Source organism: Phyllobates terribilis, unplaced genomic scaffold (genome assembly GCF_046119375.1).
Source record: "Phyllobates terribilis strain yellow unplaced genomic scaffold, ASM4611937v1 Scaffold_9__5_contigs__length_417890890, whole genome shotgun sequence".
Taxonomy (NCBI): domain Eukaryota; kingdom Metazoa; phylum Chordata; class Amphibia; order Anura; family Dendrobatidae; genus Phyllobates; species Phyllobates terribilis.
Genome location: NW_027362769.1, coordinates 32770545 through 32789044, shown reverse-complemented (window position 1 = coordinate 32789044; position 18500 = coordinate 32770545). Strand labels below are relative to the sequence as shown.

Sequence of the window (18500 nt, the reverse complement as noted above, 5' to 3'; positions counted from 1 at the left end):
TGGCTTGTTTAATGCTAAAGTCCAACACCTTTAATAGCCGCATAGCATTTGCTCCCACCAACTGGCTATAGTCCATACAAAACAGAAAACAGCACAAGTTGTTTTTCTTCATAATTTATCCAGAAAAACTTTATCCAGTATATATATACAAGTAATAGAAATAACTTTGCAGTATATTCACCACTGTGAGCAAATCATCCAGACTGCGGTACGGACTTGAGCAAGCTTCCGACTTGCAGACAGATCCTGGGTGTGGGTGATCCCTGTGCAGACTTGCACTTCCATAGATTGAGCAGGAGAGCAGAGATGTTACCGCAGGTGTGTTTCCCTCATTGTCGGCCGTGTCTCTGAGCAGGAGAGCAGAGATGTTACCGCAGGTGTGTTTCCCTCATTGTCGGCCAGTGTCTCTGAGCAGGAGAGCAGAGATGTTACCGCAGGTGTGTTTCCCTCATTGTCGGCCGTGTCTCTGAGCAGGAGAGCAGAGGTGTTACCGCAGGTGTGTTTCCCTCATTGTCGGCCGTGTCTCTGAGCAGGAGAGCAGAGGTGTTACCGCAGGTGTGTTTCCCTCATTGTCGGCCGTGTCTCTGAGCAGGAGAGCAGAGGTGTTACCGCAGGTGTGTTTCCCTCATTGTCGGCCGTGTCTCTGAGCAGGAGAGCAGAGATGTTACCGCAGGTGTGTTTCCCTCATTGTCGGCCAGTGTCTCTGAGCAGGAGAGCAGAGATGTTACCGCAGGTGTGTTTCCCTCATTGTCGGCCGTGTCTCTGAGCAGGAGAGCAGAGGTGTTACCGCAGGTGTGTTTCCCTCATTGTCGGCCGTGTCTCTGAGCAGGAGAGCAGAGGTGTTACCGCAGGTGTGTTTCCCTCATTGTCGGCCAGTGTCTCTGAGCAGGAGAGCAGAGGTGTTACCGCAGGTGTGTTTCCCTCATTGTCGGCCAGTGTCTCTAAGCAGGAGAGCAGAGGTGTTACCGCAGGTGTGTTTCCTTCATTGTCGGCCAGTGTCTCTGAGCAGGAGAACAGAGATGTTACCGCAGGTGTGTTTCTCTTATTGTCGGCCAGTGTCTCTGCTCTCCTGCTCAGTCTATGTGTAAGTCTGCACAGGGATCACCCACACCCAGGATCTGTCTGCAAATCATAACCTTGCTCAAGCCCGAAACACGGTCTGGATGATTTGCTCACAGTGCTGCATATACTGCAGAGTTACTTCTATTACTTGTATATATATGGATGAAATATTTTTGGATAAATTATGAAGAAAAACAACTTGTAGTGCCGTTTTCTGTTTTGTATCTCTTCATCACTCTTACATCCTCTATTCTTTTAGCCTTGAGAAGCGGAACTTAAAAATCCTATATAAAAAGCATAGTTATTGGGCAGTATGCCCCTAGCCATCGGGCTGTCAGACAAGGTTGTGTAACTAACCAGATCAATTGGCACCACGCCGACAGCTGAGAAGGTATAAAAAAATATGAAGGGACCTGCAGGTATAGTGATGGCACACAACAGGAACACTAATGGCCAAGTGTATCGTGCTGACGGGGGAGGTCCAGATTTGGCAGGAAATTTAGTTTAATCTATAATTTAAGTGACTGATTCATTTTGTTTTTGGCTTGTTATACATATCGTCTGCATCCATCCTTCATGTTATGTCAATAGCATAACTGTTAAGACTGTAGAAAGAAAAGCATACAAATAAAGATTCCCACAGGTTTTTGGTGCCTGGTTTCGGAAATACTTGTCATTCACATACTCGATAATTTTCAATACACCAGCCATGGTTTCTTCACATGTTGGTTGAATTTGGTCTTCTGGCAATATAAACTCGTAAGTGCCATTGTCTCTTAACTCTATGGTGTAAGAAAACTCAATTCCGAGGTCATGGACCCAATCTTGAGATGTGCCGGAGGCTTCATCTGAAACACAATATAACATGTAATGAGAGGTAATGTCAAGCTTTATATTAGAAGCAGAAACTCAATTGACACAGGGAAAACGTCTAAATATTGAGAACTAGAACTGACTTGGTGTATAACGGGAATTTGCATCAATGCCTAAACAAGTTCTTTTGATTTTCAATCCATAGTTGTGCCTTATAACAAAGATCAAAATCCCCTTATAGTGCTGATTTTGTTGTCTAGATTAATGAGCTCTATGTTGGAGAGGAGGCTGGCACTGACTTGCTTTCCATCACACAAGCATCAGCCTATTTCCCGGAGCTCTTAGTGTGGGGTAGAGCGCATTGTGAAAGCTCTTACTTGTGTGTATGCCTTGTATGCCACTGGACATATTTCCTGCACATTCAGAACCATGTGCAGCAAGAATCAGAGCCTGCTGCATTACTGCAACCATGTACAGGTGCTTCTCACTAAATTAGAATATCATCAAAAATTTAATTCATTTCAGTTCTTCAATGCAAAAAGTGAAACTCATATATTATATAGAGTCATTACAAACAGTGATCTATTTCAAGTGTTTATTTCTGTTAATGTTGATGATTATGGCTTACAGCCAATGAAAACATAAAAGTCGTTATCTCAATAAATTACAATAATTAACAAAAAACACCTGCAAAGGCTTCCTACGCGTTTAAAAAGGTCCCTTAGTCTGTTTCAGTAGGCTCCACAATCATGGGGAAGACTGCTGACTAGACAGATTACATGGCATAATGGCAACGTTTCATTTGTGACCAAGATTTGACAAAGGTTGGTCACAACTGAAACGTTGCCACACATTATGGGCTAATAAAGTCCGCTTTTTTCACTAAAGAACCATTTTGGAGTGCTGCCTCCCTTTTTGCTTCTATTTCTATAGCAAATGGATATTTGTTTGGGGGGCCTTGCACCCGGACTTGGAATTTATGGTGCTGTTCCAATTTTTTTCTATCTATTCTATCTATTTATGTATCCATATCTATCTAGGTACAAAAAAAGGAAAGACAGCACTCCTTTTTTTGAACAAATAAAGAAAAAGTGATTTTAATGGCCCATAAGGGCTGAATGCGACATTTCGGCTCCAAGTGTGATGGCCCTTATGGGCCATTAAAATCACTTTTTTTATTTTTTCCAAAAAGGAGTGCTGTCTTCCCTTTTTTGTATCTATTTTGAGGTTTGGTATTTGCCTGGAAGACTGGTACCCGCATTGCTTCCATAGTTTGCTAGTGCTGCTTCTTTTTCTATATCCATCTAGCTATACTGTACATGTAATTTATTAATAAATGATTACATTTCAGAAAAAAAATGGCGTGGGATACCCCTAAATTTTATTAACCAGTAGAGGGAAAGTGGACAGCTGGGGCTGATGTTAATAGCCTAATTCTTTGACAATTTAGGCAAGAAAATAATTTTATTTTGTATACGTTTTTTTTTTATAGCAAACAAATTATCACTTATGCAGTCAAAAGTCTAATACCAAGCACAACATATCATGATGTGTCAGCCTGCAATATTATCTAACAGGCTTCAGTGCAGTTTCTTCTCCCCAAAGCACTGATGTCCAGTACCTGGCTTTACTATTATTTTCCTAGGACTCTCTGAATATTTGGATGCTACTGTATATTGTCCCTTCAGGTCAGCGCGGTAAATTCTGCCTGTTTTGAGATTTGTAACCAGAAATTGGTATAACTTAAATTGGCACCATTTGTCAAAATGTGCAGCTTATGAGAGATACTTACATAGGAGGTTGGCAAAACTCCCCACTTTATAAACGGTGCCATACTTCTTCTTCAGCTCTGAAGCTGCCATCTCTGCAACTTTTATCTGTGAAAAAATAATGTTTACAATTCGGTCAAAACAGAAAAGTACAGGCTTAGGGTGCCTTCATACAAAAACGGTGGATTTCGAAAAACACAGTTTTTTTGCTGTATATTTGCTGGGGTTTTCTGACATAATGGCACAATACTGCTGGGACCCTTCACCAATGCTGAGAATCAATTGGCTTGTAGTGCTCATTTGGCTCTGTGGACCCTTCACAGTTTTTACCTGCATGGCAGAATTATTGGCACATGATGTCTTGGATGTGGCAATGAAGCAATTTAAAGAGGGACTACTTTATTTTTTGGGGCTAAGAACTGACAGGCAGGTAGTTGATGACCAGCACCAGCTCAGAGCGGTCATGACCGCTTCTGCTGTCGATTAATCGTCTTCATTTGACCTCACATCAGTGCAGCAACTCTACCACTTCCGCTCTGCTCCACTGATGGGTCATGACAGCCAACGTCATTCTGATTGACCGCCGGCTTCCCGCAGTTACGAATCAGGGAGCTGGCTGTCAATCAGCATGACATTGACCGTCATGCCCCATCAATGGAGCAGAGCAGAAGAGAAGCAGTTGTTCTGTTGATGTGCCATCATCCAAAGTATCACTTGTAGGAACAGTCCGTGACCGCTCTAAAACGGTAGAGATCGGCACTGGGCACATCAGGCAGGTAGTTAGTAAGTAAATTCATAAGCCTATAAAAAAAATAAATAGTCCTGAATAACCCCTTTAATGGGACAAAAATTCTCGTGATCAATTTTGGATCAAAACCAAAATATCTAGATTGATCTCAAGCCACAACATCAGACTGAATCCTCAGGCTTATGACAATCTTGCAGTCATATCTGAGATCAAAATTCATTGTGAGCATATTAAAAATAAATTAGATAATGAAATTAACAGGAATCCTCCGAGCAGATATGACATTTACATAGACTTCCATATTTGATGTCACTGGAGCCATATTTGTTGATAGAAATTAATTGTCTCCACATGGATAACTATTACAGACACTATTTATTTTTCAGCCTTGTGTATCCTCATAAAGGTCATGTGGATGTAACCTTAACACGCTGCTCATTACCAGAGATTATTATCCAAGTAGCAGGGCTTTTACACTGCTTTCTTGTTTACTAGACCATAACTAAGTAGTTAATGGCCGTGCCTCTTGTTTCATTTGCAGCACTCTGTGATGGACTCTTATTCACTGTCCAATGTTCTGGGTGCAGCTGGGATAGGTGGGTACATCCCGGTGGGTAGCACAAGTGAAAATGACATATTTGTAGAGTAAATGGCAGGTTATTTAGTGTTAGTAGAATTATTCACCAACTAAATGATGCTTTGTTCCTATTCAAATACTGTCCAACCCGAAATGTTATAAAAGCGTTGCAGTTTGTTAGAAACATGGAGATATTTCAGGAGCAATCTTGTAAAGCATTTTCTTTCACAAGCTTCTCAGCTAGACATTCCCTGGCCCTTGACTACTCATTTTCCTTGTCACCATTATAAAGTCTTTTTTCCGACTATTCTAATTTTAGATTTTCATTTCCATTAAAATACACATAATCTTGGATATTTCACCTCGGCTGTTATCATCCCTAAAATATCTAACCACTTTCCTTTTTCTTGATGCAGCTTCTCATATACCAATAACTTTTTGAAACATTTTATCTTTCAGTCTAACAAATAGTTTTCTATTCAGACTGTGCAGTGCAAAACTGACTTTCTAAAACAGAAAGGGGACACGGTGAATGGGCACCAAATGTAATAATTACATGTGGGAGCCAAAACCAGGAGTGGGTGATAAATGCAGAAGTGGTGACTTGTTTCTATTATACCTTTTCTCTGATTGTTCCTCACCTGGTTTTGTCTCCCACTCCTGAGAAAAATACTGACCGAATACTGACCAAATACTGATAGTGGGGCCTTGGCCTTATAGAGATAAACTAAGGTCTTATACTCCGATTGTGAGAGCCGCGGCCGGTCCGTGCATTGCAGTCTGATCTCGGACTAATTTGCACGGATGTCTGAATGTGACCTAAATTGCTTCATAACTGAGGAAAGGGACAAGAACATTCTACAACTTCAAGCTCTGAAAGACTGAATGCAATGAAAAAAAGTTTAATTATCATATAATTCCAGTAAGAAACAAAAGTTGAATTACCGTTTCATTATAGCTCTTTGGAAGAGTCCTAGAGTAGCCGTGTGCAGTTAGGATGAATTGACTGTATGAGTGAATTGTCAGAAAACAAATAATTTCTGATTTTCTTATCTCCACAAAATCTACTACAGCTTTAGTTTCTGGTTCTGAAACAGGTGACGATCCGCAGAATAAATTACTTGTACAATTTGTAGATGATCCAAAACCTGAAAAGATAAATATACAGAAATATATATTTTTTATTTAATACTACTGTGACTGTTGTTGCTATGGGTTTTATTGCACTCAGTAACAGAAACAAAATAAAACAATAATCTCCTAGATATGATACCTATTAATGGCTAAGAAAAATGAACAATAGTACAAAGAAATTTTGACACATGTCTCTGCTCTTCTGTGCAGGTATACATGCATTTTTCCTCAGACCTAAGACTATATTCAGTCAAAATTTTGTAGGTTTTTTTTTAAGTGGATCCTCTCCAAAATCCTCCCCATAAATGCTTCCTATCCATTTCTATTAGAAATCCAATTTGCTGTTTATATCAGTATTTTTTTTAACCATTTTTTCCTGAAGAAGTTTTGGAAAACACCTGGAGGATAAATATAAGAACATGTCATTTCTTTGAAGTGGACCCTGAATCTGCTCCAATCTAGATATCGTCAACTCTAATGGCTGCAAATACTGTTTCAAGAAAAAACTCTTTCACAGGTATGTGCAGATGGCATCTTGTACAGCAAAACGGCAGAAGTAGTTTTCCTAAAGCAGTTTCCATGGCATCTTTTCAGACGTTTTTGCTGCGGGTTCACCGCTGGTGTTTTTTATTCAATAGTATAGAGAATGGATGTCTTCCTAGCGGAATCTGCCCGCAGGGTGCACATGTTACTTTTTTCATCTGCTTCAGAGTTTCCGAAGATTCTGAATCCTGAAGCAATTACAAGAATTGCCATAGGATGGAACATAGAAATGAAATTTCTGTGCATCACGCTCATTTTATCGGGTGCTTTTTCCAGGCGTATTCTGAACTGAATCCACCTGAAAAACATGCCTAGTGTACATACTCCAAAATTGTTCAAATCCTCTACAAAAGAGCTTCAGAAAAAAAAAAAAAAAACTCCTCAAAAATCTTTTCAAAAATGGGACATTACCTGAAACTGTTTCCACTTGATATGCCAATCAAATTTGTTTCCTGAGTATTTTTCCTGTATTTGTTTCTGCTGGCGTTTCTTGGTTTGATTTTTGGGTGTTTTTTTCCAGATGTTTTTTAACACTCCATTAAGCAATTAAGAAAAAGCTTTCATTTTTTTCTGGTGGAAATGCTAAAATAAATTGCAAAAAAAACTCGCAAGAATCGTCTTTTTAGCCTTCTCATTGACTTGTATTGTAAATATAGAGCGTCTTTCAAGCAGAAATTACCAGAAGAATGTATATTACTTCTTTTAAATGCTTGGTGTCTTTTGAAAACCTGAAGCATTTACAAGACACACGAGAGCCTGAACATATGAACAGCAAGTCATTTTTATATAGAAATTAATGTGTTCATCCTTCTGAGCATTTCTTTAGCATTTTTTGCTGCATTTTCTGTGCAAAAATCAGCAGAAAAAGACTCAGTATGAGCACACTGTAAGTTGACTGAAAAGCTTCTTTTAGGATATAATCTGACTAGTCTGCTGTAGCACTGCCTCCTGGTCCACTTGAGGCAACAACTGAAGCAAGTTTACTTGTTCTCCATTTGTTTGTACCATATACTAAAAAAATTACAATAAAAAAAACTATTTATTTCATTGTGATTTATTAACGACAGCAATACTCACTGCACCACTTCACATTAAAGTTGCGGTTAAGGTCTACCCCATAGCAGGTGCCATTTTCATACTTGGAACGAGATTTTCTCCAGAGTCTGTCCTATTTAGTGATATTGAGGAATTAGTTTTTGCCATAAGTAATAATATGTCTGTTGATCCACACATTCATTTTATTAATTTCATCTGTTTACAACATATTGTTGTATTTAGAACATATTATTGTTCTGTTTAATCAGACAGTGTGAAGCATTTCCTATCACTATATTCTGCTATATTTTCTATAGATTGTGTATAATTCATTCTTTATTACAAGTTATGGACAGACTGTACAACTCCAATTCCCAAAAAGTTGGGACACTGTGTAAAATGTAAAGAAAACCAGAATGCAATGATTCAGAAATCTCCTGTTGCAATATTTTATTCACAACAGAACAGATCAGAAGGTGAACATTAGACATTTTTCTATTTAATTTGAAAAATTTACTAATTTACAAATTGATGGAAGCAACAGATCTTAAAGTTAAGACAGGGCAACATCTACTTTTGTGTAGCATCCCCTCTTCTTTTTATAACAGTCTGTAAAGGTCGGATAAGAAAAAAGACTAATTGCTGGAGTTTTGGAGAAGACTGTTGTCCCATTTTTGTCTATGTAGGATTCTCGCTGCTCCACAGTCCGGGGTCTTTGCCGAATTTTTCATTTCATAATACGCCCAATGTTTTCTATTGGTGAAAGGTCTGGACTGCAGGCGGCCAGTTCTTCGCCCAAACTCTTCTTCTGTGAAGCCATGATGTTGTGATGGATGCAGTATGTGGTTTATCATTGTCTTGATGAAATATGCAAGGTCTGCCCTGGAATAAACGTTATCTGGATGGAAACTTATGTTGTTCTACTCGGCATTGATAGCGCCTTTCCAGATGTGTAAGCTGCCCATGCCATAGGCACTAATACACCCCCATACCATCAGAGATGGAGACTTCTGTACTGTGTGCTGATAACAAGTTGGGTGGTCTCTCTCCTCTTCATCTGCAGAACACGGCGTCAGTGTCCATTTTGTCTCGGTCTATTTTAATTGAGCTTTGGCCAGAGAAGACCGCAGAGTTTCTGCATTGTATTGTTTGATGGCTTCTTCTTTGCATGATAGAACTTTAACTTGCATTTGTGGATTATACGGATGTACAATACGAAGTTATATTGTGGTACCGTGTTAGCCAGAAAAATCTATGTAAATACTTGTATGCCAAAAATGACAAAAGTATTCTTGGGGTGATACCTTTATTGGCTAACCAGAAAATATATATATATGCAAGCTTTCAGAGCACAGAGGCTCCTTCTTCAGGCAAGATTACAAATGAATTCATAAGACAAAAGGCACAACATTTGAGAGATGTTACAACAAGACATTTGTCAACCCAACTTACACCTCATGAACAAATGTCTTGTTGTAACATCTCTCAAATGTTGTGCCTTTTGTCTTATGAATTCATTTGTAATCTTGCCTGAAGAAGGAGCCTCTGTGCTCGGAAAGCTTGCATGTATATATATTTTCTGGTTAGCCAATAAAGGTATCACCCCAAGAATACTTTTGTCATTTTTTGGCATACAAGTATTTACATGGATTATACGGAGAACTGTGTTCACAATGATTTCTGACAGTATTCCTGAGCCCATTCAGTGATTTGCACAACTGAATCATGCCTGTTTTGAATGCCGTGCCACCTTGTCCCTTTTGCACAGATATCTCCAGAATCTCTGAATCTTTTGATGATGGTATGTACTGTTGTTTGTTGAGATATTCAAAGTCTTTGCAATTTTATGTTGAGAAACATTTTTCTAAAATTGTTTTACAATTTTTGCATGCAGGTGTTCACAGATTGGTGACCATCTTTGCTTCTGAGAGACTCTGCCTCTCTAACATGTTCTTTTTATATGCAGTCATTCATTAATGACACTTAACTTTCCAACCTTTTGTTAACCCTGTCCCAAGGTTTTTGAGATGTGTTGCTACATCAATTACTAAATGAGTTATTGTTTTCAAATGAAAATGGAAAAATGTCTAACATTCATCTTCTAATCTGTGTCTGCGGTGAATAAAATATGGCGATAAGAGTTTTCTGAATCATTGCATTCTTGTTTTCTTTACATTTTACACAGTGCTCCAACATTTTTGGAATTAGGGTTGTACATGTTTTGGGGTTATTATAATACTGTCCTTTTTATTATCATCAATGAATAATGACCCTCAGCGGTCTCTATAATTCTTGTTCATTGCACACAGAGAGACATTGTATGTAGTTTAGTGCTTAAACAGAGACACGTAATAAGAATAGCAGCTGTCTCGCTGACAGTCTTCATGTAACAGGAGACTCTTTTTCTACTCTGTGTAAACACAAACAGAAAACATAATAAAAAATGGCAAAGTTCGCTCAAGGTCCTTGTTATCAGAAAGTGTCATCCAACTGTATAGAGATAGCATATTACTCCATGATCCATGGGGATTCTTATACTGGATACAGTCTGCGCACTCCTGCTATTAAATCATGTGCCCTGCCCTTGGCTTTCTGCACTGCTGATCAGTTATTTTACTATCTTAGTGTATTCTTACAATAATTATTGCTGTAACAGGCAATGATTTTTAACTTGACTTACTGTGGTCCAGGTATAGATGTAGCCATCAATGTTTAGAACAGGCAGGACATACAGATCTATATTCTTAAGAATTTTCTGTATACGGGAATCTTTCTGCTGGTTCAGTACAATCTGACATGGAGAAAAGAATTTGTTACAAATATACACACTGTACCGTGCAAACGTTTTAGGCAGGTGAGGAAAACTATTGATTTTATTTGCTTTGTTAATTGATAAAAATAATCAATACATCTATTTTTTAAAACATTCTTACTTTGCAGCATTTTTTCCATACCTGCCTAAAACTTTTGCACAGTTCAATGTATATATATATATGAAATTTATTATATATAATATAGTATTTAGGTATATTAGGATACATTCACACGTCCGTATAAATCTGACCGAGATCAAACTGCAATGTACTAACTGGCCGGCGGGCCTCCCGAGCCAAGCATGGCAGCTTCATACAAATATATGAATCTCTCACGCTCGGGTCGGGAGACCTGCCGGCTAGTCCGTGCATTACGGTCCATTCTCAGTCCGATTTATACAGATGTCTGAATGCACCCTTAGGCCATGTTCACACAGCAGTATTTAGGTCAGGATTTCACATCAGTATTTATAAGCCAAAACCAGGAGTGAAACAGTCAGAGGAAAAGTATAAAAGAAACACGTCACCACTTCTGTATTTATCACCCACTCCTGGTTTTGGCTTACAAATACTGATGTAAAATACTGACCAAATACTGAACGTGTGAACGTAGCCTTAGGCTATGTTCCCACATGTTGTGTTTTTCAGCATATTTTGCTGCAGATTTTTATGCAATTTTTCAGCTGTGTTTTGCAGTATCTGCAAAGTCTATGAGAAACCAGAATTCTCTGTTCCCACATCTTGTGGGTTTTTTGCTGCGTATTTTGTGCCTTGGTTGTGTTCTTGGAAAATAGAGCATGTCACTTCTTTCAGCATTTTTTCACCCATAGGAAGTAATGGGTGGTGAAAAAAACGCTGAAAAAATGCATCAAAAAACAGGTACATTTTTTTCAGCGTTTTTGATGGCAAAATAGAATGAGGTTCTTTTTTTTCACAGAACTTAATGTACATGCATAGCTAGAGACAGAAGGACAGTGAAAAAAACGCTTCATAAACGCAGCAAAACCTGCAGATTTGAAGCAGCTGATTTCCTGCCAGAGATCAGTTTTCCTGCAGATTTCTGACTGAAAAAAAACAAAATATGTAGGAACATACAGTAGCTTTACAGTGATTTTTGTTACTAAATCGCTGTTTTCTACACTGTGTTCCAAATTATTATGCAAATAATATTTTTTCAGATGTTCCCAAATTACCTATATGAACTGCAGGGGACAAACTTTTGGTGTGCCACCCATGCTCCCCTGACCTCAACCCCATTGAGAACCTCTGGAGCATCATCAAAAGGAGTGTCTATGATGGCGGGAGGCAGTTCACATCTAAGCAACAGCTCTGGGAGGGTATTCTGTCCTCATGCAAAACAATTAAAGCAGAAACCATCCAAAACCTGACAAATTCAATGGACGAGAGAGTTCAGAAGCAGCTTTCAAACAAGCGGTCCTATGTGCAAATGTAACATCACCTAGAATAAAGTTTGTAATAACCTGCTAATGCTTATAATTTCAAAAATGACCATTTTTTGTTCTTTATTAAAATGAAAAGGTTGAAAACTCTGCTGTGCATAATAATTTGGAACATGCATTTTGAGTGCAGTTTGAGTTTTTTATTTTTTTAAAAATATACTGTTATCATAGGCAGTTTGTACAAAAACCTTTCAATTGTACTCTTATAGTTATTTGACTGGAAAATTACAATGACTGCAATTCATTTAGGTAATTTGGGAAAATCTGAAAAAATATTATTTGCATAATAATTTGGAACACAGTGTAAAGATACATGGTCCCTTACAGTCAACTTTTGTTAAACAATATAAATCTCTTAATTTGTTTTTCTTCACCACTATCAGGAATTTAAGTCATGCTTGTTACATAGTGACTTATAGGCCACGGCCCCACTGTCAGTATTCTGTCAGTATTTTTTCTCAGGAGTGGGAGACAAAACCAGGAGTGGGTGATAAATGCAGAAGTGGTGCACTTGTTTCTATTATACTTTTTCTCTGATTGTTCCTCACCTGGTTTTGGCTCCCACTCCTGAGAAAAAATACTGACCGAATACTGACCAAATACTGATAGTGGGGCCATGGCCTGAAACTGTAGATCGGACAACTCACCTCTTTAACAAACCATTGGCAGAAGGCTGGAGCAATCCATTCACGAGCGTGAATACCGCAATCCATCCAGATAATTTTTTTAGGGTTATTTGAAGGTTTGCTGATCTGTAAAACAAAAATAGTACTAGATTAACCATTTTGTGATGTGATGTCAGTGATGCCTCTTTGTCCAGAAGTAATATCTCAGTTACAGGCCAATGGATTCTAGTTGTGAATCTTTTTTTTATCCTAAAAAAACACTGTTTTTTCTTATTCATAGAATATATTAACCTTTTGTTACTCACCTGTCCCATCCCCAGTTCCGGGTCTTGCTTTCTTCCCCTATGATCCAAAGAGGTACCTAATTATCTTTCCAGCTACTTCTGTCTGCAGTCCAGCAACCAGCTACTACTTCCAAGTTTAGACCTGCAACTCCTGGTATTATTGCACTGTCAACTCTATTATGTCAAGTTAGGTTAACAAGCTTGTCTATGCAATCCTGATGCTGTTGTCCACATTTCCTACTCTGTAACTGCAGTAACTCAGTAACTGCATCTCTCCAAGCAAGTTACCAGTTTGTCTAGACATCTCTGTTATTCCTGTGTGTAACTGTGTGTAACTGCATCTCTGTAAGCAAGTTCCAGTTTGCCTATGTATCTCTGCTATTTTTGTGCATAACTGCACTTCTGCAAGCAAGATTCCACTTCGCCTATTCATCTCTGCTATGTATGTGTGTAGCTGAACTCCTGCAGCAAGATACCAGTTGCCTACACATCTCTGCTGTTCCAGTACTACCCACACATCTGGCTCAGCTGAATCGAATGATTATATCTCCGCTTGCCCATTTGCTGTCCTGTATACTCTCCTGTACTGGTCGTCACTGATCTGCATGCCTTTTGGCTAGTCCAGCTACACAGCATCAAATGTCTCCAGGCTGTGCTACTAACTCTGACCTACAGTTTAGGTAAATTCACCTCACCAGTACTAAAAAAGAAGCAGTAAGTATTATAAGTTTTAGATGTGAATATATTTTGCTTCATTGTTTCCATTTATACCACATTATTAGAAAAATGTATAATACAAGACCTGCCAAAAAATAAAGTGCCTTGTGAAAGTATTTGGCCCCCTTGAACTTTTCTACCTTTTGCCACATTTCTGGCTTCAAACATAAAGATATAAAATTCTAATTTTTTTGGGAAGTATCAACAACAAGTGGGACACAATTGTGAAGTAGAACTAAATTTATTGGATATTTTAAACTTTTTTAAAAGATTTAAAAACTGAAAAGTGGGGCGTGTAATATTATTCGGTCCTTTTGCTTTCAGTGCAGCAAACTCACTCCAGAAGTTCAGTGAGGATCTCTGAATGATCCAATGTTGTCCTAAATGACTGGTAATGATAAATAGAATCCACCTGTGTGTAATCAAGTCTTCTTATAAATGCACCTGCTCTGTGATAGTCTCAGGGTTCTGTTTCAAGTGCAGAGAGCATTATGAAGACCAAGGAACACACCAGGCAGGTCCGAGATACTGTTGTGGTGAAGTTTAAAGCCAGATTTGGATACAAAAAGATTTCCCAAGTTTTAAACATCTCAAGGAGCACTGTGCAAGCGATCATATTGAAATGGAAGGAGTATAAGACCACTGCAAATCTACCAAAAACCGGCCGTCCCTCTAAACTTTTATCTCGAACAAGGAGAAGACTGATCAGAGATGCAGCCAAAAGGCCCAAGATCACTCTGGATGAACTGCAGAGATCTACAGCTGAGGTGGGAGAGTCTGTCCATAGGACAACAGTCAGTCGTACACTGCACAAATCTGGCCTTTATGGAAGAGTGGCAAGAAGAAAGCCATTTCTCAAAGATATCCATAAAAAGCCTCATTTGAAGTTTGCCACTAGCCACCTGGGAGACACACCAAACATGTTGAATAAGGTGCTCTGGTCAGATGAAACCAAAATCTAACTTTTTGGCCACAATGCAAAACGATATGTTTGGCGTAAAAGCAACGCAGCTCATCACCCTCAAAACACCATCCCCACTGTCAAACATGTTGGTGGAAGCATCATGGTTTGGGCCTGCTGTTCTTCAGCAGGTACAGGGAAGATGCTTAAAATTGATGGGAAGATAGATGGAGCCAAATACAGGACCATTCTGGAAGAAAACCTGTTGGAGTCTGCAAAAGACCTGAGACTGGGACAGAGATTTATCTTCCAACAAGACAATGATCCCAAACATAAAGCAAAATCTACAATGGAATGGTTCAAAAATAAACGTATCCAGGTGTTAGAATGGCCAAGTCAAAGTCCAGACCTGAATCCAATCGAGAATCTGTGGAAAGAGCTGAAAGCTGCTGTTCACGCTCTCCATCCAACCTCAATGAGCTCGAGCTGTTTTGCAAGGAAGAATGGGCAAGAATTTCAGCCTCTCAATGTGAAAAACTGATAGAGACATACCCCAAGCGACTAGCAGCTGTAATCGCAGCAAAAGGTGGAGCTACAAAGTATTAACTCAAGGGGGCCGAATAATATTACACGCCCCACTTTTCAGTTTTAATTTTTTTTAAAAAGTTTATGTTATGCACACACCCGGGCTGAGCGGCGTGTGCGTGTGATTGTAGTGATTCCACTGGACCATGAACCGGAGAGTGCCTGGAGGGGCGTGACTAAGTATCTGGCCGATCCGACCAAGATGGCACGACGGCATACGACGCCAGTGCACCAGGGAGAAACCGGGCAGAGGGACCAGGTGCTACTCCAGGTCAAACTCCGGACACGGGGGTTGACCCACACAGGGATTACTGGATCAGGCTGGTTAGGCTGGCGCACAGACTGGAGGGTATAGGCAGGCACGACTGGTATGCAGGCAGGCGGGTAAAGGCAAGCGCAGCTAGAGTGCAGACAGGGAGGCACTAGCAGGTAGGAACACAGGCGGGATAGGACCCAGTACACACTGGGACTCAGGAACAATACAGGTAGAGGGGTACAGGCAAGCACAGCTAGAGTGCAGACAGGGAGGCACTAGCAGGTAGGAACACAGGCGGGATAGGACCCAGTACACACTGGGACTCAGGAACAATACAGGTAGAGGGGTACAGGCAAGCACAGCTAGAGTGCAGACAGGGAGGCACTAGCAGGTAGGAACACAGGCGGGATAGGACCCAGTACACACTGGGACTCAGGAACAGGCAGGTTAGGCTGGCACAGACTGGTGGATATAAGCAAACACGGCAGGTATGCAGATGGGTGGATACAGGCGAGTATGCAGGCAGGGAGGTACTGGCCGAAAGGACGGGCTGGAGCACAGAAAGGTTAAGACCCAGTACAGACTGGGTCACAGAACCGCAGATGCGGTAGACAACCACTGCAGAGAGGGAACGCCCGAAGCGGTGGGCAAGAACAGAGCAGGACGGGGCTGCAGGAGCAGCGAGCACAAGCAGGGCAGGACAGGACTGCCGGAGCAGCGGGCAGAAGCAGGGCAGGACAGGACTGCCGGAGCAGCGGGCAGAAGCAGGGCAGGACAGGACTGCCGGAGCAGCGGGCAGAAGCAGGGCAGGACAGGACTGCCGGAGCAGCGGGCAGAAGCAGGGCAGGACAGGACTGCCGGAGCAGCGGGCAGAAGCAGGGCAGGACAGGACTGCCGGAGCAGTGGGCAGAAGCAGGGCAGGACAGGACTGCCGGAGCAGTGAGCAAGGAGTCAGAGCAGGCTAGAACCGCCGGAGCGGTAAGCAAAGGAGTCAGAGCAGACTAGAACCGCCGGAGCGGTGAGCAAAGGAGTCAGAGCAGGCTAGGCTGAGTAGGGGGGACAGGGCTCTGTTCACACGGAACAGACAGGAAGGGAAAGGCAGAGCCAGACACCCACAGGGTACTTGCAGTGAAGTAGCGAGTGGACCACAAACTCACAAACGGGAGTACAGAGACAACAAGCAGGAGTTAGGTACGAGTTCAGACTCTGCAGAAAAAGGAAGGGAACGGACATAGAGGCAAAACAGGTAAAGGATAGGAGAGAGTTCAGACTGGAACTGAGTGTACGGAGGAGACCGACACTGCAGCGGGATACAGGAGCGGGTCTGGGAATACGGCCCCCAGAGAGGCAGGACGAACAGGCAAGGAGCGTGTTCAGACAGGACAGACAAGATACAGGAGCGGGTCTAGGTAATCAGCCCCTAGAAGGCGAGAGGAACAGGCTAGGAGCGTGTTCAGACAGGTCAGACAAGATACAGGAACAGGTCTAGGTAATCGGCCCCTAGAAGGCAGGAGGAACAGGCTAGGAGCGTGTTCAGACAGGCCTGGAAATACAGCCTCCAGGATAGGCAGACAAGAGAACACAGAACGGGACCTGGCACCTTCAGAGTGCAAGCACACACTGAAAGAAACACTATGCTCAGGCAGGGATAGATGGGCGCAGCTGAGCTATATACCAGGTGACAGACAGCAATAGGCTGAGGACGCACAAGAGGTGTGACCCACAGCAGGTACAAAAAGCAGGAAGTGATCGGGCGCCGCCCTTAAGCAGCAGAAACAGACACAAACAGACAGCATGGAGGGAAGCCAGAGAGACATTCTGGACAGGAGATCAAGTGCGCGCTCTTGCACAGTGGGAGATGGACCACTATGCAAGGACGCCGCCAGGTATGTTACAGTTTAAAATAGCCAATAAATTTCATTCCACTTCATGATTGTGTCCCACTTGTTGTTGATTCTTCCCCAAAAAATTCAAATTTTATATCTTTATGTTTGAAACCAGAAATGTGGCAAAAGGTAGAAAAGTTCAAGGGGGCCAAATACTTTCACAAGGCACTGTATTTCTGTAGTCCGCCCAAGTAAACTTATACCAAATATATCAATATACTATCTCATATGTTGCACCCTAACATTAACAACATGCACTACACTCCGTTTTGAACATGCCCTGGCACGATGGAAACATTGTGTCAATCTGCTCGCACCTTTCCGCTGTCTGCCGGTGGATTCGCCAGGAACTGGGGATGAGGTGAGGATATAATTTTTTTTTTTAATAACAACTGTAAGGGGACTATAGATGCAACATACAGTGTGGGACTACTGTTGGGTCATCATACAGTGTGGGGTCAATATACAGTTTGGGAGCTACTTTGGGGGCCATGATACAGTGTAGGGGATACTTTGCGGCATTATACTGTATGGGGTCATCATACATTGTAGGGACTCCTGTGGGCACAATTATACATAGTGGGGACTAGTGTAGGGGCCATCATATAGTATAGAGACAACTGTGGGGGCCATCATACAGTTTGGGGACTATTGTGGGGTCCATCATACAGTGTGTTTGCATTTTATACTGTATGTAGGGAAGCTATGGGTGCATCATACCCTGTATAGGACTACTGTGGGCCCATCATACTACATATAGGATAGAAAGCTGTGGGCCATCATAATCTGTATAGTAAGCTTTATTAACCTACAAGAATTCGGAAGCTTCAGCCATTATAATCAACATAATCAATCTTTATTAATTTAAATTTTAAAATATATAAAAAGGGAAAACAAACAAAATTAGACACCAACCACAGGCGGCACCAATCTCATATACGGGAGCACTTCCTACTTGTGAAAGGATAAGTATCGCTGAACAAATTGTAGAGCTCCATGGGCAATAAAGTGCCTACGTGTTAGATAGTGATTAGTGATGAGAGAGCACTAAAATGCTCGGGTACTCGTTGCTCGGGTCGAGCAAATTGGAATGCTTGAGTGCTTGGTCCGAGAAATGAGCTCAATGTAAGTCTATGGGAAACTCAAGTATTTTTCCGGCGGCCCCCCCCCTGGCGGTCTGCAGAGGGCCTAAAAATTGCCCAAATCCATGGGAACAGTGCTCAAATAACATGGGAACAGCATGGGGAAGACCCCTGGGAGCATCTCTGACTCCCAGGTCACTGCTGTCAAC

At 41.3% G+C, this 18500-nt stretch overlaps 1 protein-coding gene across 4 annotated transcripts in view; it reads right to left on the bottom strand.

Annotated features, from left to right (window-relative positions):
* Positions 1-309: 309 nt before the first annotated feature.
* CPO (carboxypeptidase O) overlaps positions 310-18500 on the bottom strand; it is a 507705-nt gene continuing 489514 nt past the window's right edge. For all 4 annotated transcript variants that reach the window (XM_073646349.1, XM_073646350.1, XM_073646351.1 and 1 more), the window contains 6 exons: positions 12602-12706; positions 10362-10472; positions 7724-7814; positions 5915-6117; positions 3668-3752; positions 310-1910 (listed from right to left, as the gene is read on the bottom strand). In XM_073646349.1, the coding sequence (XP_073502450.1) occupies positions 1642-1910; positions 3668-3752; positions 5915-6117; positions 7724-7814; positions 10362-10472; positions 12602-12706 (864 nt within the window). In that variant the 3' untranslated portion in view covers positions 310-1641. The remainder of the gene's footprint in view (positions 1911-3667; positions 3753-5914; positions 6118-7723; positions 7815-10361; positions 10473-12601; positions 12707-18500) is intronic.